A 25,362-nucleotide genomic window follows, 5' to 3' on the forward strand; every position below is an offset into this window, starting at 1 on the left:
CATAAACTAGATTGCCATGGTGTTATATATATTTTCATTTAAATTATGAAAGATGGTGGATTCAAAATAAATATAAAAATTCATACAAACCATTATACATTAATTAAATTACATGAGAGATTTAAAATTTCCATGTTGTTCATTTTCAAATATGGTATATTGAAAATTATATATGTAATAAATTTAAACACAAATTATATGGCAATTGAATTGTTAATATGATTAGATAATAGATATAAAGAAATTATATTCCAATGGATTTTGTAAGATAAATGTTTTATTATTTCAGGAAAAAGAAAGAATTCTCATGAAGTTTAATAAAATTAAAATAATAAATAAAAATAAAGAGAAAGGAAGGACACAAAGATTTGATGTGATCAAGGAATCGAGCCATGAGGTCTTAGACTCAGAGAAAGTGTATAACAAAATTTAGAATGATATATGAATGATGCCATTTATGAAGCTGTTAATATATAAGCTAAATGCTTATTTTCAACTATATTTTAGGAAAATTCTTACTTCTAGAAGGTGTTTTCTTCCTGATATGATTAAATGAATTCTTATCTGGTCTCAGCAAGATAATGTAACACTTGGGACCAAATGTGAAGGCAAGAAGTGCTGTGCTGGAAGCCAAGATGAGAATACTTCCATGGCTACCATGACCTTCCCTTTAGTGCTGTGGTAGACAGGAAGAAAGGTAACCCAGACACAGAAGAAAAATTCCAGCATACTGAATGACAGAAATTTGGATTCATTGAATGTATCTGGCAAATGTCTAGACAAAAAGGCCATGGCATAACTCCCAAGGGCCATGAAGCAGAGGTATCCAAGGACCGAATGGAAGGCAACAGCTGAGCCCTTGTTGCACAAAATGATGATACGTCCATATTCTGTATGAGAATCTTGGTCAATGAATGGTGGAGATGTTGCCATCCATATTCCACAAATAAGAATTTGAATCAGGGTGCAGATAGGAATGATGTAATTTGGACCCCTTGATATCATTAGCCACCTAACCATTCTCCCTGGAAAACTGACCTTAAAGGCAAGGACTACAGTTATAGCTTTGGCCAACACAGTAGCAAGAGCCATAGTGAAAGCAACTGCAAATGTGGTCTGCTGAAGGATGCAGGCAGCTGTGTTTGGCTTACCAATGAAGTTCAAAGAACATAAGAAACAGAAGGTGAGTGTGATGAGCAAAATATAACTCAGAGCCCGATTATTGGCCTTGACGATAGGAGTTTCTCTATGCTTCACAAAGATGCCAATAACAAAGACAGTGAGTGTAGATAAGCACAAAGCTATGCTTGCTAATGCCATCCCCAAGGGGTCTTCATAGGCCAGAAGGCTCACAGATTTTTGGAAGCAGTTGCTCTTCTCTTTATTTGCATAATGACTTTCTGGACACTTCACACACTGGTCTACATCTGGTCAGAAATATAGGTTATCTTGAGATCACGAGTTTAGTCTATGAAGATTTCATTTATTAGACATCTCTAACTGCAGGGATTGTTACAGAAGTCACTGTATTTTTTTTTTCTCATGGACAAAGTAATTAATAGAATGGTATGCATAAATCTAGAGTTTTCTGCTCCTTGTTCTTTACATATTTCTTTCCATACTTATGTTCACATACTATAGAATTTGATGCAAGCTTTATTTAAATACTACTATTACACACCTTCCCTTCCCTACCCTCAGGTTTTACTCACAATTCCTTGAGCTTCCTATATCTACCTATTACATTTTAATAACCATTGAGTCCATTCAGATGAGCCAGTGTCTGCACAACTGGAGATAGCTTCAGTGGAAAAATATTTATGCTTTCAAGTCCTACCTTTGTAAAGAACAGTGTTGTATCTTTCCAGGTACCCTTCAACTTCCAATAAATTCCTTAAAAGATTCATGGTTATTATTTAATTTTATTACCTTAATGCTTTTGTTGTTTGTACATGCAATATTTCTCTGCCTTTACTGACAAGGCAGTAACTCTTTTGAAGTTAACTACAATACTAAATTACATTGTAACAAACTTCTGTGACCCTGATAGTACTCATATTGCACATATTTGCTTTAATTTCATTATGGGATATGTAGATTAGTGGAAATATTTTCCTAATTTTTCCAGTTAATGCTTTCTTTTATGTGAACTCTAAATGTACTTTTCTCCTTAAAACTCCTTGCATTTTTGAATTCTGGTCATTCTCTGCTGGAGTTTGTGAAATAGAAGCTATTACATTCAATAGTACTCAAAAACACCCAATAATATGTTTTCATAACATTTAAAGCAAGCATATATTTTCATAGATATAATATTCTTAGAAAATATCAGGGATTTTTGAAAAAAATATGCTGCTATGGAACTTTTTAATATTTTCATAAATACTGTGGTTAACATAAAATAGATGCAACAAAATTTATAAAATTCCGAATGTTGGTATGGTAGTTTGAATATGCTTGGCACAAAGAGTGGCTCTATTTTAAAGTGTGGTCTTGTTGATAGAGTTATGTCACTGTGGAAGTGGACTCTAAGACCCTCATCCCTAGATACCTGGAAGTCATACTTTTGCAATAAGGTTTTACCTGAATATATTGAACTCTTACCTCTTCTTGTGCTATACCAGCCTGAATGCTGTCCCTCTCTGGGCTTGAGGATGTTTTACTGAACCTCTGAACCTGTTTGTCTCTCCCAATAAAATGTTTTCCTTATAAAAGTTGATGTTGTCAATGTGATTGTTTACAGCAGGAAAATCCTAACCAAGAAGTAAATTAGAACCTGGAGTGTTAAATCTTTGATAGACCTGTCCATGATTTTGGTTGGAAGAATTTGGAATTCAAGATTTTGGATCTTGAAAGCAGTAGAATGTTTTAAGTTAGGCTTAATGTGCCATTCTTGAAGGAATATGGAAACCTTTGTTGCTGAGAATGATTTTAACTGTGGAAGCCTGGTTCTAGAGGTTTCAGAGGAGAAGAATTTTTATGTGAGCCTACCCTTGTAATATTTTGGTGAAGTGTGTGGATGCCCTATGCCTTTGTCTAAGTAGTTTACCTGAGGCTAAGATAAAGAAGTTTATATTAACTGTAAAAAAAGGAAGTCCCAAATAACTGAACAGAAACTTTGATCTCCGGTTAAGTCATATGAAGAGCATTTTCATACAAGCATATGAATCTTAGGAAAAATAGAAATGAAATTAAGCTGAATGCTAGTTTCAAAGAGAGAAAGAGTAAATTGAGTAGTGATCTCTGAGCAAGCTCTCACCAAACCAAGCACTATTGTTTGTATTTGCAATTGAGAAGGGAATACTTTGGAGTTTTAATATGGAATGAACTACAATCCAGAAATAGGGGGCAAAGATGTGAAAGAGACCTTGATGCTGGAAGACATAGGCTTTTTACCCAGATCATGGCAAACTGTGGCCATGAGAAATTTAGACCTAGGTATGGTGGTACACTCCTTTAATCTCAGCAGACCAAGACAAGCAGATCTCTGGGTTTGAGGCCAGGCTGTGACAGGCCGAGTTCCGAGGTTTAAGCTTATATCCAGGGGTGTTAGTATATGGATTACACCTCAGCATTCTTGAGTCAGAGCCACACAGAACTTGAGTTCATGGACAATTTACAGAGAAAGTCTAAGGACAGCCAAGGTTATGCAGTTATAGAGTTGTATAACAAAAGCTTGAAATAGAATAAGGGGTGTGATATATTAGCCCAAGTAAGCAGCTGTACTTGGGAGCATTGTCCTTGTGGCTCTGGCTTATGAGTCAAAAAGAAAAGGAGACTACCAGAACAATTTATTCTTGTTGGATGGAGCTATAAATTAGTAATAATTAAGAATAGATCAGCATCAATGTCTCTGAAGTGATTTCTGAGAGTAAAAAAGCTGTGTTCCAGAGATACTCAATGTTGTACCATAATTTGAAGCTTTAGTGTTAGTTACCCAGGTGTTATTGGATTTGAAAGTATGAAGGGGCCATGAAGAGTAGCTGATGCTTGATACTGTGAGAAGCCAGGAAATGACATTGGTAAAGATAAAGCCTCATTTGAAGTTGATGGCATAGGAATAGAGGTGTCATGGAAAAAAGGTGAGACAGCACCAAGAATAGAGCCTATGAGAGGCTACTGGTGAAGCCAAGCTGCAGTGCAAGAACACAGTGTACTGCAGATGCCAATAGCATGGATTGATCACCAAAACCAATAGCAAAAGTAGAGTATAGTCAACCAGAACTTAGAGTATTAGAGCACAGTGCTGAAGAAATAATGCAAGACAGTTGGAGGAGCCTAGAAGAGCATGTGTAGACCCCACACTCCTGGAAGTAGAAGCAATAATGTTGAAATAGCCTTGAAAACCCCAAAATGTTCAAGATTCTAGAACCATGGGATATCTTCTGAGGAAAACTACTAAAAGAGATTGGAATCAGTGAAAGAACTGTGTTGTAGTCAACTAAGATGAAAGAGTAGTAGAGTTCTGAAGATCTCCTTGACATCAGACATGGAAATCCTGAGTTTGGAGTTTGCCCAACTGGCTGGTTTCTTGCTTTGAGGCATACATCGAAGATTTAAAATTAGTCTCCGAATAGATTTGAATTTCAATTTTTGACATTGTTCAAACTGTTATAAAATATGAGGATGTTGTAAGTTGGACTATATGTGCTTTTTTAATGCTACACCTAGCTATTTCCTCTATAGACTCAAGTGATTATACATACCCATGGCATCCAGCAAGTGTAATGTTCTACTTTGAATGTTTTGCTTGAGGAGTGGCACAATTTGCAGGTGTGTTTTGTTGAAGGAAGTGTGTCATTGTGGTCAGGGGCTTTAAAACCCTTGTCTTATGTGCCAAGAAACCAGTCTTTTACTAGTAGCCTTCAGAAGAAGATAGAAAATTCTCAGCCCCTCTGCATCATGCCTGATTGGAAGAAGCTATGCTCCTACCTTGATGATAATTGACTGGACCTGTGAAATACTAAGCCAGCACAAATTAAATGTTTTGATTTTATGCATTGCTTTTTTCATGGTGTTTTTATAGCATTAAAAACCTATGACATTGTATTACACAATATTTCTATATTTCTAAAATATAATTGATAATCAGTATCTATTTTATTTCATTAATAACATTGAATTGTTATTTTAAAATATAAATATAGTACTATCTTAGTGTTCAAATTTCTATCAACAATATTTTGAAACTTACAGTGTTTATCATTTCTTTGAACTACATATGGTTGAACAATATAATTAATTAACAGACACTGGCCTGATTTGTTCTTACTGTGTGAATGGCTCTTTTTATGCATACACATGATACAGAAGTAGAATACAGTATCTTGGTGTAATGCTTAACAGGTAAATGAAAGATCTATATGACAATAACTTCAAGTCCTTCAAGAAAGCCTTTGAAGAAGATCTTAGAAAAAGGAGAGAACTCCAATACTCATAGATTGGTTGGATCAACATAGTAAGTATGGCGATTCTACTAAAAGCAATCAACACATTCAATGCAATCACCATCAAGATTCTAACATACTTCTTCACAAACATTGAAATAACAATTCTTAATTTCATATAGAAAACCAAAAACCCAGCATCTAAAAATCAATTCTTAACATGAAAGAAACTACTGGAGGAATGACCACCCCTAAACTCAAGCTGTACTACAGAGCAATAGTGAAAAACAAAACAAAAGAAAACAAAACAATACAAAAACATTGTATTGGTCCATATATAGACATGCCATTCAAAGGAATAGAAGTGAAGATCCAGAAGTAAGTCTGCACACATATGGACACTTTATATTTGCAAAAAAGTCAAAAACATACAATCTAAAAGAAAGAAGGAGAGAGAGAGAGAGAGAGAGAGAGAGAGAGAGAGAGAGAGAGAGAGAGAGAGAGAGAGAGAGAGGTTGGAAGAAAGAAAGGAAAGAAAGAAAGAAAGAAAGAAAGAAAGAAAGAAAGAAAGAAAGAAAGAAAGAAAAAGAGAGAGAGAGGGAGGGAGGGAGGGAGGGAGAGAGGGAGGGAAGGAGGAAGGGAGGGAGGGAGGGAAAGAAGGAAGGAAGGAAGGAAGGAACAAAGAAACAAAGATAGAAAGCCAGCATTTTTCATGAATGATGCTTATCTAATTAACAGTCTATATTTAGGAATATGAAAATAGATCTATAATTATCACCTTGCAGGATACTCAACACCAAGTGGATCAACGAACTCAGAAAAGAAATCAAATAAAAAAGAAAATCACAATTGAGTAATCACAAATAGATCAAAGAAATCACAATAGAGTAATCTCAAATGGCTAAAAGGAACTTTATTTTAAAGTCCTTATTGATCAGTGAAATGCAAATAAGATGACACTGAGATTGCACTTTACACCAAATACAATGGCTGAGATCAATAACTCAGGAGAGAGTACATGCTGGCAAGGATATGGACAAAATGGAATTTTCCACTATTTATTTTGGAATTGTAGGAATGGTTCAATAAAAGGAAATCCATCAATTTAATCCACTATACACACAAACTCAAAGACAAAACCACCTGATCATCTCATTAGAATCCGAGAAAGTATTTGACAATATTTAACACCCATTCATCATAAAGGTCTTGGAAAGATCAGGAATTCAAGGCCCATACCTAAACATATTAAAAGCAATATACAGCAAACCAGTAGCCAACATCAAACCAAATGGTGATAACCATGAAGCAATCCCACTAAATTCGGGAACTAGACAGGCTTCCCACTCTCTCCTTACCTATTCAATATAGTACTTGAAGTCCAAGACAGAACATTAGACAATAAAAGGAGATCAAATGGATACAAATTGGAAAGGAAGCTCTTTGTAGATGATATGATAGTATATATAATAGTGATCACAAAAATTCCACCAGAGAACTCCTAAACCTGATAAACAACTTCAGTGAAGTAGCTTGATATAAAATTAACAGAAAAAAAAATCAGTGACCTTTCTCTACACAAAGGATAAACAGGCTGAGAAAGAAATTAGAGAAACAATTCCCTTGACAATAGTCACTAATAATATAAAATACCTTTTTGTGACTCTAACTAATGAAGTGAAAGATCTATATGATAAGGACTTCAAGTTCCTGAAGAAAGAAATCCAAGAAGATCTCAGAAGATGAAAAGTTCTCCCATGCTCATGGATTGTCAGGATTAATATAGTAAAAATGACTACTTTGCCAAAAGGAATCTAAATATTCAATGAAATCCCCATAATAACTTCAACCCAATTCTTCACAGTTACAAAGGGTAATTTGCCAATTCATCTAGAATAAGAAAAAACCTAGGGTAGCAAAAATTATTCCCAACAATATAAGAATCTCTGTTGAAATCACCATCCCTAACCTCAAGCTGTACTACAGAGAAATTACTATAAAAAATGCATGGTACTGGTATAGTGACAGAGAGGTAGACCAATGGAATAGAATTAAAGACATAGAAATGAATTCACACACCTATGGTCACTTGATCTTTGAAAAAGTTGGTAAAACCATCCAGTGGAAAAAAGACTGGATTTTCAACAAATGGTACTGGGTGAACTGGTGGTTAGCATGTAGGAGAAGGAGAATTGATCCATTCTTATCTACTTGTACAAAGCTCAAGTCTAAGTGGATCAATGTACTCCACATAAAATCATGGATACTGAAACATATAGAGGAGAAAGTGGGGAAGAGCCTTGAAGATATTGGCACAAGAGAAAATTCCTGAACAGAACACCAATTGCTTGTTTTGTAAGATCAAGAATCTCCAAATGAAACCTCATAAAATTGCAAAGATTCTGTAAGGCAAAAGACACCATCAATAAGACAAAATAGCAACCAACAGATTGGGAAAAGCTCTTTACCAATCCTAAATCACATAGGTGGGCTAATATCCAATATATATAAAGAACTCAAGAATTTGGACTCCAGAAAACCAAATAACCCTATTTTAAGATGGGGTACAGAGCTAAACAAAGAATTCTCAACTGAGGGATACTGAATGCCTGAGAAGCACCTAAAAATGTTCAACATCCTTAGGAATCAGGGAAGCATAAATCAAAACAACCCTGAGATTCCACCTCAGTCCAGTCAAAATGGCTAAGATAAAAAACTCAGGTAACAGCAGAAGGTGGCAAGGATGTGGAGATAAAGGAACACTCCTTCATTGCTCGTGAGAATCTAACCTTGTATAGCCACTCTGGAAATCAGTCTGTCTCTTCCTCAGAAATCTGGACATAGTACTACAGGAAGATCCAGCAATACTACCCCTGGGAATATTTGCAGAACTGCAACTTGTAATAAGGACACATGCTCTAATATGTTCGTAGTAGCCTTATTTATAGTAACCAGAAGCTGGAAAGAACACAGATATCCCTCAACAGATGAATGGATACATGTACACAATGGAGTAGTATGCAGCTCTTAGAAACAATAAATTTATGAAATTCTTACACAAATGGATGGATCTGGAGGATATAATCCTAAGTGAGGTAACCAAATCACAAAACAACACACATGATATTCACTCACTGAGAAGTGGATATTAGCCCAGAAACTCAGAATACCCAAGATAAAATTTGCAAAACACATGAAACTCAAAAGAAGGAAGACAAATGGGTGGATATTTCAATCCTTCTTAGAAGGGAGAACAAAGTATCCATGGAAGGAGTTACAGGGATAAAGTTCTGAGCAGAGACTGAAGGAATGACCATCCAGAGACTGTCCCACCTGTGGATCCATCCAATAATTTTGGGATTTCAAACTGGTACAACCATTTTTGAAATAAACCTGGTGGTTCCTCAGAAAATTGGAAATAGACCTACCTAGCTATACCACTTTTGGATATATACACAAAAGATGGCCCAACATATGAAGGAACACCTGCTCATATATGTTTATAGTGGCCTTGTTTGTAAGAGACCAAAAGCTGGAAGGAACACATGTCCTATAACAGAAGAATGGATACAGAATATGTGGCATATTTACACATTGAAATATTACTCAGTTATTAAGATCAAGGGCATAATGAGAATTGAAAGACAGTATATAAAACTACAAAATATCATCCTGAGTGTGGTAACCTAGACCCAAAAGGAAATACATTATATGTTCTCACCACTAAGTTGATATTAACCAAGAAAGCACAGAACACATAGGATGTATCCCACAGAGTTTCAGAAGTTTAGGAAGCAGAAAAGCCAAGATAGAGGTGAAGGAATGAGTTAATGAACTGTGGGAGGGTTGCCACAGAGTGGGGACCACGATTAGATTGTACCTAAATAAATGAATTCATTAAATGTGGTGTGTGCTTATATTTGTTCATTTACATAACAGAATGAAGCATAAAAGCAGCCAGAGATAAATCTTGATTTGAAAGCAGCAGCAGAAAAAAAAGAAAAAAAGAAAAAAAAAAAAAAGAGTCCAGATGTCACATGGACTTTTAAAACCTAAAGTCAGTCCCTAGATGTGCACCTTCCCCTAAATGGCCACAACCCCAACTCTTTCCTAATCCAGTAAACATATAAAAATGTTCTGTAAAATTCTAATCCAAAACCTTCAGTGTACAGAATACCACAAAATAATTCTTTTTTTTTTTGATCACAAAGAAATTGTTCCCATAAACTCAAAACACACAAGCAAAGGTTTTAGATGTATGCTGATTTAACCCAGGCAAATTTTCAGTATAGATATAGGAGGTAGTCATTAAGGATCCCCCATCTCCAGAAAATGACGTATTAATATATGATTGCTACAGGGAATATAATCAATTTTATATTTCAGTGTGCATATATTTCATAGTTGTTTAACAGCCATTAACTGACATGCACACATGTACATTAGTGTCATGAACTGTATTAGATAGTATAATTAAAAATTTTGGGAATGAGGGAAGGGGAAAATAAATCTGGAAAGAGTGTGATGAATGTGATAAAACACATTGTATGAAATTATCAAACAAATAATGAGCTATTAATTATCTCTATGAAGTTGCAACACATCTGAGCCTTATGTGGTTCTTAAAAATCATTGAAATACATTTTTAAAAATCTGTGATACTTAATTAATATGTTTTATATGGAAGAGTAAATTGAAAAACATTGAAAAGTACAGGGGAATATACTGTATCTTCCAATATCAATATTGGCACTGGATTAAAGATATAAATCAAGAATAGTTTGAAATGGCTGTTTTGACCTATTTCAAGGGTATGGTAATGAATATGACATTGAACTTCCTAAAAAAAAAGTATACAAAATAACTCATATTTGACTTCTACTTAGATCTTATTTTAATTGCTAGCACATTGTAGAGTACAGTAGAGAAATAGGAAGTTTTACATAAAATCTGCATTTACCTGTATCATTAGAAATCTCATTGTCTGGACAAGGTGTGCACTTGTAGCAGCAGATGGACTTGCCCTCCTGGGTTACTTTCCTGAATCCAGGTCCATAACTCTCACTGCACACAGACTGAGGGATCTGAGAAGAATGAATAATGTTATTTAATGCTTAGGGTTTTTGAAAAGTGAAAAAATAATATTTTGAAAGTCATACACTGAAAGCAAATATTTTTATTAATAATTATACTCATTTAAAAGAGTATTTGGAGTAATAAAGGATGGAGAAGCGGGGTAGCTAACAGAAATTCCCAGATGCCTGGAAAGCAAGAGAGTCCCAGCATCCATTGGGGATGACATTAGTTGATATACCCCACAAAGCAGAGAGAGAAACTTAAAAGTCCATATCCATAGGTTAGGCAAGGCCCCTGGTTGTAGGACGGGGGAACTAAGCCATCTCAAAAATATTAACTGAAATTTGTTCCAATCTAAAGAAAATATAAGGTCAAAGAGATGAATAGAGACTTACAAAAAGGTCATTCAGAAACTATCCCACTTGGTGATACATCCCAAATACAATCACCAAAGAAGACACTATTGCTTATGCCAAGAAATGCTTGCAGACAGGAGTCAGATTTAGCTGTCTCCTGAGAGGCTCTGGCAGTGACTTACCTATACAGATGAGGATGCTTGCACTTAACAATCTGACTGAGTATAGGGACCCCAATGGGGTAGTTAAGGACTGAAGGAGCTGAAAGGGTTTGCAACCCCGTAGGTAAAACAACAATATCAATGAAATAGAATCCTCAGAGCTCTCAGGGACTAAAACTCCAACCAAAAAATACACATGAAGGGATACATGGCTCCAGCAGTAAATGTAGCAGAATATGACCATATCTGGCATCAGTGGGAGGAGAGTGCCTTTGTCCTCTGAAGGCTTGATGACCAGCATAGGGAAATGACAGCAAGGGCGATGAGGGAAGAGTATGAGGGTAGGAGGTGCACCCTCATGGAAGCTGGGGATGGGGTATATGAAAGGGGGATTACAGATGAGAAACCGTGAAGGGGGATAACATTTGAAATATAAATATATAAAATAACAAATACAAAATTTAAAAAAATTAAAAAATTAAAAGATAATGCCCTTGAGAAGGCAAAAGTGTTTAAATTTTGGTCTGATAATCATCATTGTTAAAAAGTTTGGGATCTTAATGAATTCAGGACATATTTGTGAAACAATAGTGACTAGAAACATTATATTTGAGTCCATGGGGTTCACCTAGCCTAATACTAACGTTGTATTTTTTTGACACCTGTGTTAAGCATCTCAACTTCCACCATTATTGTGAATGTTGACTGTCAATATAAGAGGAATTAAAATTATTATGGAAGCAAATAAAAATATTTTTTAGGAAGAAATATATAGATCAATTTAGCTAAGATGAAAAGGCTCAGTTAAAATTTAATTGTCACTGCTTATTGTAAGAATGTCACAATTGCAGAGAAGATAGAAGAGTGCTTCAGTATTCATTGCTTCCTGCATTCAGAGGATGATATATCATTTTTACCCTCTTTCATATGAAAACCATGCATTTCAAATATAATGCCCTGCATTCTCACATTGGTCTGTAAGGTTTTTCAATTTATTATTAAACATTCCATGAGATAGCACATATTGAGAATGGAAGAACAATTAAGGATTGCTAATGAATATATTTTATGATATCTTTAAAGAAAAATATTCCATACAGGGCAAATCATTTTAATGCTTATTTCCTGTTTGGTGACATTATATAGAAAGTTATTGAATATTTAGGGGATTCAGACTTGGTGATGAAATTAGGATACAGTGGTTGGGAATAGAAAAATTAAAATATTTCCTTAATTCTAGGATACTAATTTTATTTACTGTTAATACTTGTGGATAGAAACATTTTCTTTTCATTTCCTAAGCCTCGCTTCAGTACGACCACTTGTTGTCATTCTTATATTCTTTGTAGTCTCTGATACTTCTAGAACTACAAAACAAAATTTAGTGTCATATAAAAGTCATTTATGGTCACGATATTTGATTGAACAAAAACCATGAATTTAAAATTGTTTTATGATATTAATTCCCTCAAAAGAGATTTTTGTCCTGTAATTTTATCTTACCACCTGTCCCATCCCTCATTTTTGACAAATGGAGGAAACCTAATTCTCATGAGTGAGCAATGGGAGATTATTGAACACTGTATACTTACATTGATCTTAATCAAGGAAATAAAAAGCCAGTATACTAGAATTAGTTTAAACTATTTTACACTGATAATCCAAGTGTAATGGAACTTGAGTCAATCATCATTATATCAGAGAACATAATTGTTTCAATAATATAAGCACAAAGCATTTAGATAATACATAACCCACCTCTGAAAATATTTCTGGCCATTGTATTATCTGTTCAGATAAACACAACTGTTGACCCTGGGGAGCATTAGTGGAAAAGGATCCTATTTTCACTTTTAATCCAATACCCTTTGGTAAATTCCAAATGTTAAGAATGTCATACTCTGTATCTATTGTCTGTTTACAATCTAAACTCCTTTTGTCTTTCAATTCAATATCCTTGAGGAAAGTGTAAAGCTTAAAGAGAAACATAATTTTATATTTCATTGTTCATAAGGGCAGGATAAATTCTACTGTGAACATCAACATTAATGAAGATTTCATTTATAATTAGTAAAAACTTGAGTGTTCAAAATACCATTATTATTGAACTTCAAGTAAAACTTTAGAACCAAGCTTAAGTAAACACTCAATGACAATTGATCTATGAAAAGATAAACTTTTTTTGAAACCCAGCAAGACTCATTTGCTTTTAGAATATGTTCAGAGTTACAGTGTCCAAAATGAGGATACTGATGTCAAGAAATTAATTAAAAGGCATCATTTCTATATAAACCAACATTCATTGTTTCACAGAAGTGTCCCTGTTTTAATTTCTCTTGCAACAAATATATAAAGCAATAACAATATGAATTGCCTCTATTACTGTAAGAAGGCTGCAATTCTAGATATTGATGAGTAGAAATTGATTTTGACAAAACGTATTTGCTCCTAGTATCTTATACATGATTTTGAAACATCATACATTTGATACTATCTTGACTTCTGGTAAGATTAAAAACACAAACAATTATTGATAGGAGACAAGAAAACTGAATTTTACATTGTCTAAATTAGTGTTGTTGCAAATCCCTTATGCCAGAGTGCTGACTTTAAAATACAGTAGAAAGGTCATTACCTGCCATGGAAAGAACACCATCCCTTCACCATTTTCATATGGTTGCACTTGAAGTTGCTGAATTGTCATTTCATGGAGGCTGTGAGCAACAGTATACACACCATTGTAAATACTTCTACTCTCATCACTCATGGCCCCATCAAATATGTGACGAGGGAATACATCCAAAGAAGCATTGGTTTGAGAGTTGTCCAACACATGACAATTAATGTCAGAAAATGAGCACTTGAAGAACAAATACCACAGCTTAGGAAGATAAATGTCTTCTGGGTATTTATTGGGATTAACTGTTTGAATAAATTTGGTAAATTCCAAATTCTCTCTATAATTGTGCTTAAAAATTAAGCTTCCATGGAATGGGACTATCATGAAATAATCAGCTCTGTCAATTATATGATGTTCAATGTTCATGATCCAGACATTCCATGTCAATAACCTTTGCTCAATATTCCTCATTACACCTTCTAGTGAATCAATGTCACCATAAATAATTGTTACATTTGTCTCATCCATATTTTCCCAGAATTTGGCAAAATATGAAGTCCATGTGGTGGGGGTCATTTTTACAAAAGCTAGGCAGATGCCTTTACTCTCCATCTCATCCCTAAAATCTGATAGAATTATATTTCCTTTGTGCTCATCAGGGAGGATGAAGCCAACCCATAACCACCTAAAATATACCACCAGTGAAACAATGGCAAGCGAAAGAGTTATATCCTTTGGGGCCATCTGGTAGAGAGAAGGATACTGACCACGGATAGTGAAGGATAGTGGAGGATAGTGACCACGGTCACTCAGGTGAAGATCATATGGTCCAAAAGTAATCTGAAGCAAATTGTAAAGAAGAGAAAAAAAATGTTAACATCTAAATAAATTTTATTCCTTAAGTAATAGAAGAAGACAGGAGAATATTTTAAATGTACTTTACATGTACTTCATTTAACAGAAATTTTTGTAAGGCCTCTAAGTTTCAAGGACTTACCTGGTTTCATTTACTACATAAATATTTCTCTTACAATCAAGAGAAATCTGGATTACACTCCATGTTGCTTTGATATATTTCTTTAATGTTTGGATTACTGATCAATCATTCTTTCAATTTAAAGGCACAATAACATGAACAAAGAGAAGAGACTCTTAGAACCCAAAACCCAAATTTTCTTACCTGTGGAAATTTAAAGAGTTGAAGCAATGTCCCAGTTAGAGCAGATGTTATCCAAGATGTTCCTGTCAGTGCAGCAGTGAAATTTCTCTTTTTACAATTGTAATTAGGTAAATAATTTCTCAAACCAAGAGCTGTGAGCCAATTAAAAGTATTACTATGAATGTACTTCCCAGTAAATCTGACATTTTAGAAATCAAATCCAAGAGATATGTTGGGTAAAAGATTGGGGTTCCCATTGATCTCCTCAATGGCAAATTGCAGAGCGAGAATATACTGGTAGTTCTTAAAGTTATACCTGTTTAAGTGGCATAAAAACAATAAGATAAAGGTCAACTTTACCATACACATCTACATATTTAGTACAGTAAATTATATGGTTTAATTTTGAATCTATAATATGTATAATTTAATTTCCTCACCATGAACATATGAAATAGATTAGGTAAATATGTTTGGTTTAGGCAGGTTCCTTTACCATTACTACTCATTATTTATTGATCTTCAAAGCATATATTATTTATATTTCATAGACTAATTCGTTATACATTTTGTTTATGTGTCAGGAATCATTTTCCCCCCAATAACACATCTGTTGGAATGTAGAGGTGTTTGGCTTTCTGGGGTCTTTACATATGAACCCACTATTTTACTAAAAACCCAACAAGTTTTGCAATAATATTAAATTCATAAATATTAATAAATAATATTCTGAAGAGTATTTCATGGCATGTGACCCTTGAAGCTATTTATCTGATATAATTTTTGGAGTATTGCAGCATGCATTTACTAATGTCTTAGAGAAACAAAGGAAAGCCAGCTTCTGTATGTGAATAGATGACATTAAAAGCTACAGTATCATGCCATTTATATTTGTATCATTCTATTTATGATGTTTTTATGTGTGACTGAAATGCATGCATATCTCTTAGAATGTATAGTAAGAAGTTCAGAAAGAATAAATTCAAGTTAGGACCAAAGGTTTATTCCTATTTATACATATATTTTTATCAATGCACTTATGCCTTTATGCATTTCATTCATTTCATATTTAGTTGCTTCCTTGGTTTACTCAATAACACAGTATCTTTGACTTGACTGTAAGTTGTTTTGCAAATCACACTGAACTTGAATTCAGAAATATTCACGAGTGTCTTGTTCTAGACTACTGGGAATAAAGCCTTGTACTAGCATATTTGCCTGCTGGATTTCTTTATTTTCTTATCACATATGCCTAGATCTCTTCATAGGAAACTTGTAGAGATTCTCTTGATTCACTCTCATACCCTCCATATGATCACTGGATTACAGGAATGTACTCATATTCTTGGAAGGTATGAACTCACTTCCTCACAATTGGTGTTTTCTACTCTCTGAAACCTCTCTTTTTCTGTTTAATTATATGTTTTGTTGAAAAATACCCTTTAATCTGAAAGGCTACAAATCCACACCTACAAAATAATATTCTTTACTGTATCTGTCAAAGAGGATCACAGAAAATAAAGTCATTAAGTTTTCATTATATAATTTTTTCTTCTCCCCCAGTGCTAAAAATTTAGGTCAAAAGCTGTGGAAAGAAACTAAGAGCCAGAGGTGAACTATAATCTCATGGAAAAAATAAATTCTCAAAAAAAGACGCAAGTTATATTTAGGACATCACCCTAAATATAATAACATGCAATGATATGTGAATGTTCAAGTGAATCAAAATACTAGCAAGAAAAATGGAGGTCATCATGAATTCCAAACCCTATCTAAGTAGGAATTCTTAGTTAGAGATTTATTGCTGTGAGGAGACATAATGAGCATCACTATTCTCATAAAGGAAGACATATAACTGGAGCTAGCTTATAATTTCAGATTTTTAGTCTATAATTATCATGGTGGGAACCATGACTGTAATCCTACAGAAATGGTCTTAAAAATTAATCTGACAATTTTATATCATTATCCACAGGCACCAAAATTAGAAACTGAAGGATACTAACTAGACTTGTTTTTCTTAGAAGTGTAACTCCAACATAGTGTCACACTTTCTCTAACAAGTCCATGCCTACACCAACAAGGATACATATCCCAATAGTGCCACAAAGCATGGTCAAACATCTAAAAAGAATAGTCTAAGGAGCCATTCCTCTACAAACCACTACATTCTATTCCTTGAACTGATAGTGTTGCAGCCATAAAATAGTGCAAAATGAATTTAGTCTATTTTAATTTCCCATAATCTAATATAGCCTCAACTTTGTTTGAAGTCCAAAGTTCAAAGTTTCTTCTGAAATTTATGTAACAATGCAATATAATCTCCTGAAATATAAAAATAAAAATGTAGATCACATATTTCCAATGGATAATGGAACATAATATCATTTAAATTTGAAAAAATAACAGTCAGAAAATAATGTACCAAAGCAAGATCAAATACAAGGTGAGAAAACTCCAAACACTGCAATTCCATGCCTGATTATAATTTATCTTTACATCTCCAATTCCTTTCATCTCTATTGACTTTATAACACTTCTTTCTCTTGGGCTTTTTTCATTACCTGTGTTCAGTGCCTGTGGGCAGTTGTACCACAGCTCTTTCACCTTCAACCTTCAGGCTTCTCCTTTGGAGTTTGAAAAAATGGATCTTCTATGTCTCCTTACAGAGACATATCTGTGATAATACTTGCCTTAAAAATGTCCTTAGTCACAGAGAAAGATGTCAGAACACCTTTTTTCAATCTTTGACTCTTAATGCCAGAACCACATGGCTGAACTTGCTAAGTTCCTTGCTAGAGCAATAACATGGTTCCCTTGGAAAATGAAATCTTTGCCAGTTTTCTATTCTTGCTTTCTTTTACTTTCTAAATTTTTATATCCTGAAACACTATCTGTAGACAAGGTTGTTGGCCTTAAACTCCTTTTCATATCTATGAAGCACAGATCGGAAAATTTTGTCCAGAGATTTTCAAACCCACTTAATTTTTCATTATTCATTAGGCTTTCATTAAATATCTGTATGTAGTTAAACAAAGGAATTAGGTCCTCAATCTGTACATTGTGAATTATTGTTACTCAGATTTGTACATTTTTTTAAGTATCTTCATATGCTTAAATAATAATGACCACATGCAAATCAATAAAAGGCTGTGTTGAGATTTACTTTGCCAGTATAATTAATGAATAACTACACTTTAGCTTCAGGGTAATGTCTTGAAAATTAAAATGAAGTATCATTCTTTTCCAACATATCAAAAGAAAACACTAATACTGATCTCCTCCTTTTCTACTTGAGTCAACATTGCAGACATCAAATTACACTCAGAAACATTTTTTTTCCACATGCTTCTTTGGTTGGCTCATTAAGCAGTATGTAAAATATTTCATTGCTTTCCTTTAAAAAAGTCCCTAAGTCAATCTTCCCCCCAAACAAACAAACAAACAAATAATCAAACGAACAATAACCAAAATAACAAAACAAAAAATAAAAAACATAGTCCTTCAAAGTAATAACCCTTTTTCTAATATCAACCTTTGTCTTCTTTGCGTTTGGTGGATGTGAAGACCCACAACAACCATAATATGTCTTATGAAGGAAAACTTACACTTTCAGATATCTTGTCCATTTAATCCTGGTGGAAAGCAATGCATTATACAGGCAGAAATGGTCTTTGACAAGAACCTGAGAGTTATACATTTTTATCCACAAGCAGCAGATGTGAAGGCCCTGAAGAGAACTGAAATTCTTAGAGTTTTAAATCACCATTTACTACTCCAACAAGGCCAGTCAGTATGGGCCAGGCATTCACATACATGAATCTCTGGGGGATAATTTCTACTAACAGCACAAAAATATTGCTATTTGATATCTTCTGGAAGCCGAATCTTCAATAATGTAATTTCTTCTAGACTTCTTATTCTGGGATGGCTGACCCTCAAAGATATCAAGGGAAAACACAGTGCTCTTTATTAAGAATTGTATTACACTTTGTCAGGAGCAGTTTTTCTGAGTGCAGAGATGATTTTACGATGTTGTAAGATCTTCCTAATTTACCATCCTAAAAATAGCAATAGTATTTTGTTAATGAATTAAATTTATCCTTAGCTTCATGCCTTGGACCAGAAAGCATAGTAGGAACTTGAGCATGTCCAATAGAGAAAAGACAATTTCTAAATTGAAGCAAGATTTGTAATTCTGTAAAGTTTGGGCTAAAATTGCAAAATAGCTATTAAAAAGTGACACAGAACTTTTAAAAGGGGCTTGTCCTTAGTATTTAAAAGCCAGAACTACTGTCATAAGCGCCATTGGGTATATAATGGTTTCTTGTGTGAGTAAAATAGTTTTAAGTTTTAATAATTGAGATGAGCTGTTTGAGAAGGAGTCAGGTATAAATATCTATGTGAAGGTTAAGTCATGTAATGCCAAGGGTTGCTTGATTCAGCTGTTGGATATGTTTCTATTGTCAAATGGATTGGTTGCCTGAGGCTGTTCAATTACCAATACTGTTTGAGGGGCCTGAGGCAGGATCCTCACAGTTTCCCTGGTTTGATAAGATTCCTATATTATTAGGGATTATTGTAGCACCAAAAAAGGCAGTGACGTTTTTATGGAAGCTAGTTTGGCACTCTTTATGACAGTGGTACCCATTGATTCCAGATGGATATCTGGTTGGATTTCTGTTCTGAGTGGGGCCAGGAGCATTAAAATTTATGGGATGTCCTGCCTTACTGAGACATTGTTTGCTGTTATGTCCAAGCTTTCTCCCTGAATAATTTTGTGAAACAAGCCTGATTTACTAAATTTTTTCTGTCTTTGATTAATAAGATTTTGGATAGTGTTAGTGTTCTGGCCTCCTGACATGGTTGAAATGAATATATGTTGAAAATATGAAGTAGAAATCTCTGCAAATGCTTTAAATAAATTTCTAGACTTTTAAACTGTCTTTCAAAGAGATTATCAAGTGAGTGTAGCATTTTCAAAGGATATATCTTTTAAAATAATATCTTTTGCTTCAGAGCCTCTATCAGGTGGTCAACAGGGTCATCTTTAATATATTTTTGGTTTCTTTATTATATTATCAAATCTTTTGGAAATTTGATATCTCTACAATGCAAGCATCTCTATGCTTTGTGATTTGCAGCTGCAATTTTTACTAGAACTTCCTTTATCACTTTTTTGTGATTTGTTTCTTCAAAATATTCCCCCATTCGCATAAACATTTCATATGTTAATATATTCTCCTCTTTTGTCAAACATCTTAGATAACTCTTTTTCAGCCAAGTTCATATATGAACACATGAACAAAGACATAAACACAAACAAAAAGAAGGAGAAAAGATAGTCATAATAATATCAATATGATGGCAAGCAAGAGATACAGAAAAAAAAACACAGCAAGATCAAAAACCGGGCTTGCTGGGTATAGGAAAATTGCTTATACTACCTACTTGAGTATATCTAAGAAATTAACTAAAACCCTATTTTATTCATGCATGCATGTGTTTTGAAATTAATTTCATTTTTATTTGAAAGATTAATAAAGTCATTTCATATAAAAACTAAAAATGATAAAAATCAACAAATACAAATTATAAAGGATAGCAGGCAGATAAAATGTAAATGAAATAATATATTCTGGAGGACAAAACTTGATAATAAGGATGTTTAATTTGACAATTAAGACCAATGACATTTTTTCATGTATAAACACTATATATACAAATAAATACATATATTCAAATAAAGACATATAAAAATTTAAAGAAGCATATGATTTTTGAGAATTCTGTATAGGCAGGGAATTAAATAACAATCAATACAAACTGAGCAGATTAACTCAATATCTACAGTCACAGAACAATGATCAGAATCAACTTCTATAAAACAGACTTGATCACACTCTTTTGCATACCTAATTATTAAAGCACATGCTTTATCATAAATATATTTTGAAAATGAAAACTATTTTTATCATTTATATTCTTGAGATTATAAAATGATTGCATAATTTCCCCCTTTCATCCTCTCTAGGCAAATTCTTATGCACTTCCTTTCTCATTTTAATTACATGAAGTCAAGTCTTCCCAAGAAGACTTGAACTCACTAGTCATGCATTCACACACATGCAAACGCCCCTCACAGGTACAACCACAAAAAATCAAACATACACACAAACATACATGTATCCTCACACACACACACACACAAACAAACAATAGAAGCATCCCTTTAACTGCACACACACACACACAATTCTAGGTAACTAATGAATGTTGTGAAATAGTTTACCCAACGTTTAATATCCTTCCACAGGAAATATTATAATTTTCCCATGAAATATTTTATGTAAAATCACTCTACATCTGTCTATTAGATAAAGAATGATTAAGTTTTAGTTGGATGCACACACCCACTTCTAGAAGATGAATGGTAAAATAAACCTTACAGTGCTGACAAAAACATACCATCAGTCCTTACCACAGTGAGAACTTGCCAAACCAACTTATGCCTCAAGCCTGAAATATATGCTATAAGCTGCTTTTTTTTTTGTATTTTTAAATTTGATTGACTATAACTCTGCATGTTATGTCTTCCTTAGAATATACACAGAGAAAAAGAGAGCTCACAAAGAAAGATGTTACTGACAAGGACAAGTACAAATGGATGAATGAAGGCAAGAGGTTACAGCAGGGCAAGCACCAAAAAAGAACTTTTGTAGTTAACTCAAATAAAAATAAGGCCATGAAGGAATTGTGTTTGCATTAAAATTCAGTTAATGTTTTTGTACTAAAAACTGCATTTCTTAAATTCAAAGGAAGAGTGAGATCAATTATAAGGCCATTTCAGAATCACAATATAGTTAGGAATGGGGCCATATTTATTGCTCATATTAGTGAGAGAAGACAGGGTGGAAAGAATCCAGAATGACATTACTTACATGAGAAATGTTTGAGAAAATCGGCATGCCTTTTAATATGAAAATTGCACACAATTGTGCATAGCCCTAATAACATAATAAAATCTATTAAAAACAATACTGCTTAGAATGGAATTCATATGATATGTCAATTTTATTAAACTATGAAGAGTAAAACCATACTAGTTGCTCATATATCTGGAAGTACAGTCTGTACAGTGAAGTGCTTGCAGCTGCACCAAATATGAGAAACATATAATCATGCACATTGGTACCTGAACTTCTGAGAGTAACGGGCACCAGAAAAGTGGATTTATAAGGAGCATTAATCATAACAAAATAGAAAACAACTAAAGTTGTTTTCTACCCAACAACTAAAGTTGCCCCATCAACTAAGCATATGAGAAAATATTATGATTTCTTTTGAGTCAACACATGATTCCCTAAAAATTTATAAATATCGTTAAATAATTTACCCAAAAAACAAATTTTATGTACCCATAATTGATATGTTTACATGATTCAAAATTAATGTGTCCAACAAAAAAAAAAACCGATTAAGTTTAAATTTATATCTAAACATTTTTCTTCTCCACTCTCTTGGATTTATTAACTTAATACCTCAAAAGATTTCAATAAGCACAGAGCATAATCTCATAGAGCATAATTCACCGTTACACTTTATTTGATGTTTTTAATTGTTATTTTGGCAGATTCCCTTTTAGAGATTCTAAAATTTTTCCTGAATTTCTTTTGGTCATTTTCTGCTTCTTGATTTCTAACTTATTTCTTCTTGTGTTCACAGAGATAAATAAGAAGTACTGTTTTATTTCCATGCCACACTACCTATTCCATACACACATAAGAATGTATTCTTGGGAAAGGAATTCTGACTTGGATAAAAACATCTTATATACTTTATTAAGAAACATACAAGAATATTTTTGTCCAACTCAGCAATACCTGTCTAACACTATCCATTAACCTGGATTATTTAACTAAAGCTAAGTAATTGCACTAGAATAAAACTGTTATAGTCACAAAGTCTTGGTAGACACATATATAAGCATGAGAGAAACAGGTATACACAGGTTAGCTGTCAGATAAAAATTTAAGTTATCAAACATACACTTATAAAAAAACCATGAGATACATGAAATATCTATGTACCATAGAAGTATTTTCCACTTCTGAATGTGATGTTGTTAACTCTGGAATCAGCTGCATGTAACACACATTCCATCTTCACTCAAGTATTACAACATTCACACAGAACATATAGCATTTAGTGACATCATCTAATATTACAGGTGCAATCAGTACTTCCAACATGCTAAGAATAATAAGGACAGGCTTAGAATAAATCATTCTTCCTTGAAATCATAACAATGAAAATTCTTCAGTCATTGTGGCATAACAAAAATTACAAATGAGAGATTATCGTTAACAATAAAAATGAAACTAAAGTGAACACAGTTGAAGTTTCAATTTCCTTTCCCCCTAAGTGAGGAAAATAATCTGAAAGGAAATTATAACTGATGAAAATATTTTAGAAATTCTAAGAATGAATTTGTCAAAATAAATATACTAAATTAGTAAATTTTAATGACTATACCATATAACATATAAGAACTCTGAACTCAAAAAATATATAATTGAACTCACTGTATTTTATTGTCCCAATAGTAGTATGGGATAGTTGAATGTGGCTTTTTTTTCCCAGTGTGGAATGTGTGAAGTGGGAAAAATGCACCAATCACAACATCTCCTTCATGGTGAAATTCTTCAGAGATTTTGTAATAACATCTACTGATATTGTACATAGCAGCAGAGACAAATTTGTTTATTTGTAAGAACCAGAAGATAAAAATCTAAGAGAACATCCTATTAGTACATGGGTCTGCTTGATGCAGAACAGTGTCCAGTACATATATGCTTGGTTGAGGTGTTTGTGACTATGCATGTTTTGTATTTGTTGATGACTCAGTCTTTCACACTAATTATTCCAAGGGATATAGAATGACATTGGGAATTTTGAAACTATTTCTTCACATGGACTCTGCTGCTGAGGCCTTCTATTCAAGTGCAAACCAAGTTTGGAATTATTTTTGTTCACATTCTCCACTAGCCAAAGGCATTATTACTTCAGCACAAACTACAAACAGAAAAATATGTTGTTGTTGACACCTAAGAGAAATCTTTCTGTAGAGAACAATTCTTTCATTTAAGATCAACCTCAGGGTTGATCTTCTCTTGGGATGAATTGTCTAGCCATTTGTATCAAGAAACCTTTAATATGAAAAACAATTTAGGCTGTTCCCACAGATTCACTCATAAGAGGCTAACTACTGAAAAGTGAAAATTCTAAAATGATAGCATTGTAGGTATAACCACTCAAAATTAATATATTGCATAGCTTTTGCTGTCAACTAAAAAGTGTGATTTTAGGAAACATCTTCCTAGACATTTGGTTCAATATGCATTGGTGTACATTATCCCAACATTTTCTGGTTTTAGTACAAGAAAGGGAATTTATCTCTAATATCTTTAGATTTTACACAATAATTAAACTTATGAAAATTGTCCCAGTATGAATTATTATTATAAGGTCTAGATCATTTGTATTTACAGCTTTCAGTAAATTACATCTATTTTATCTTATTTAGTCCAAAGCTCTGTAAAGGGATTACATAAAATGAGCAAAATTAAAACTGCATTTCAAGTTGATACTTAGAAGACAACCTTAGGAAATGTTGGTTTTTACGTCTATGAGCATGATAGTATTATCATAACTTCTCTGATTAATGTTAAGTTTGGATTTAGGAATCTCTATCATGTATCTACTTTTCAAACCCATCAAATACATGTCCAAGAAAAATTTTACCTGAGTAAGAAGGATGTTTTTTTTTTTTTTTTTTTTTGGTTTTTCGAGACAGGGTTTCTCTGTGTAGTCGTGGCTGTCCTGGAACTCACTTTGTTTAGACCAAGTACCTTCTTAAATAAAAGACAGAGATATAATGAGTACTGTGACAGTCACCCAAATTTTACCTGTGTCAGTGGAGACATCCATTTTGGCAGCCATGCCCAGAAATTCTGACTGTGAAGCAGAAATTTTTAGGAATCTTCTACCTTTTCTAGAAAACATGGGATAATTGCCTATTCAGTATTCTGCTTGTCACAGTTTGTACTGTATACTTTCATTAGTCAAGGTAAAGGGCATTTTATAGCCCAGTGGCCAGTTTTCACAGATTTGTAGCAATCTCAAGGAGAAAATTAACCTTTGTCCATGATTTTCTTTGGTTCAGATACAGAGTGCTGCCTTACTTGACTTGTCTATCACTTGTCTTTCATAGAAAGCTCTTTTATTAAAATATCTTAAATGCCACATTCCCAAGGTCTCTGAGTGTGTGAAAACTACCTACCTTTATAAAGTCTATCAAAATAGAAAAAAAAAAACTTTTCTTTTTCCTTGTTAGGTATTCTAAGCTTAAGCTGCAAACCATGTACAGCAATGTTAGGCTATCCACATACTTAAGTGCATCATTTGTGAGCATGGCCACAGTGTTTGTTCTTAGTGCACTAAAGGATTTTATCATTGGTAAAATGACTGACTTCCAACAAGAATTTCTTATTTATTACTAACAGTGTATATATATCAGTAGCTTTCTAAGTATAGAAACTTA

At 33.5% G+C, this 25,362-nt stretch overlaps 1 protein-coding gene across 1 annotated transcript in view; it reads right to left on the reverse strand.

Annotated features, from left to right (window-relative positions):
* LOC110288468 (vomeronasal type-2 receptor 116-like) overlaps positions 1-23,562 on the reverse strand; it is a 42,806-nt gene extending 19,244 nt beyond the window's left edge. The window contains 7 exon segments of the mRNA XM_021154808.1: positions 520-639; positions 642-1,427; positions 10,348-10,471; positions 12,739-12,954; positions 13,616-14,440; positions 14,781-15,075; positions 23,345-23,562. Coding sequence (XP_021010467.1) covers positions 520-639; positions 642-1,427; positions 10,348-10,471; positions 12,739-12,954; positions 13,616-14,440; positions 14,781-15,075; positions 23,345-23,562 — 2,584 coding nt within the window.
* Between the last annotated feature and the right edge of the window lie 1,800 nt (positions 23,563-25,362).

Source organism: Mus caroli, unplaced genomic scaffold, assembly GCF_978045245.1.
Source record: "Mus caroli unplaced genomic scaffold, Mus_caroli_1 scaffold_18, whole genome shotgun sequence".
Taxonomy (NCBI): domain Eukaryota; kingdom Metazoa; phylum Chordata; class Mammalia; order Rodentia; family Muridae; genus Mus; species Mus caroli.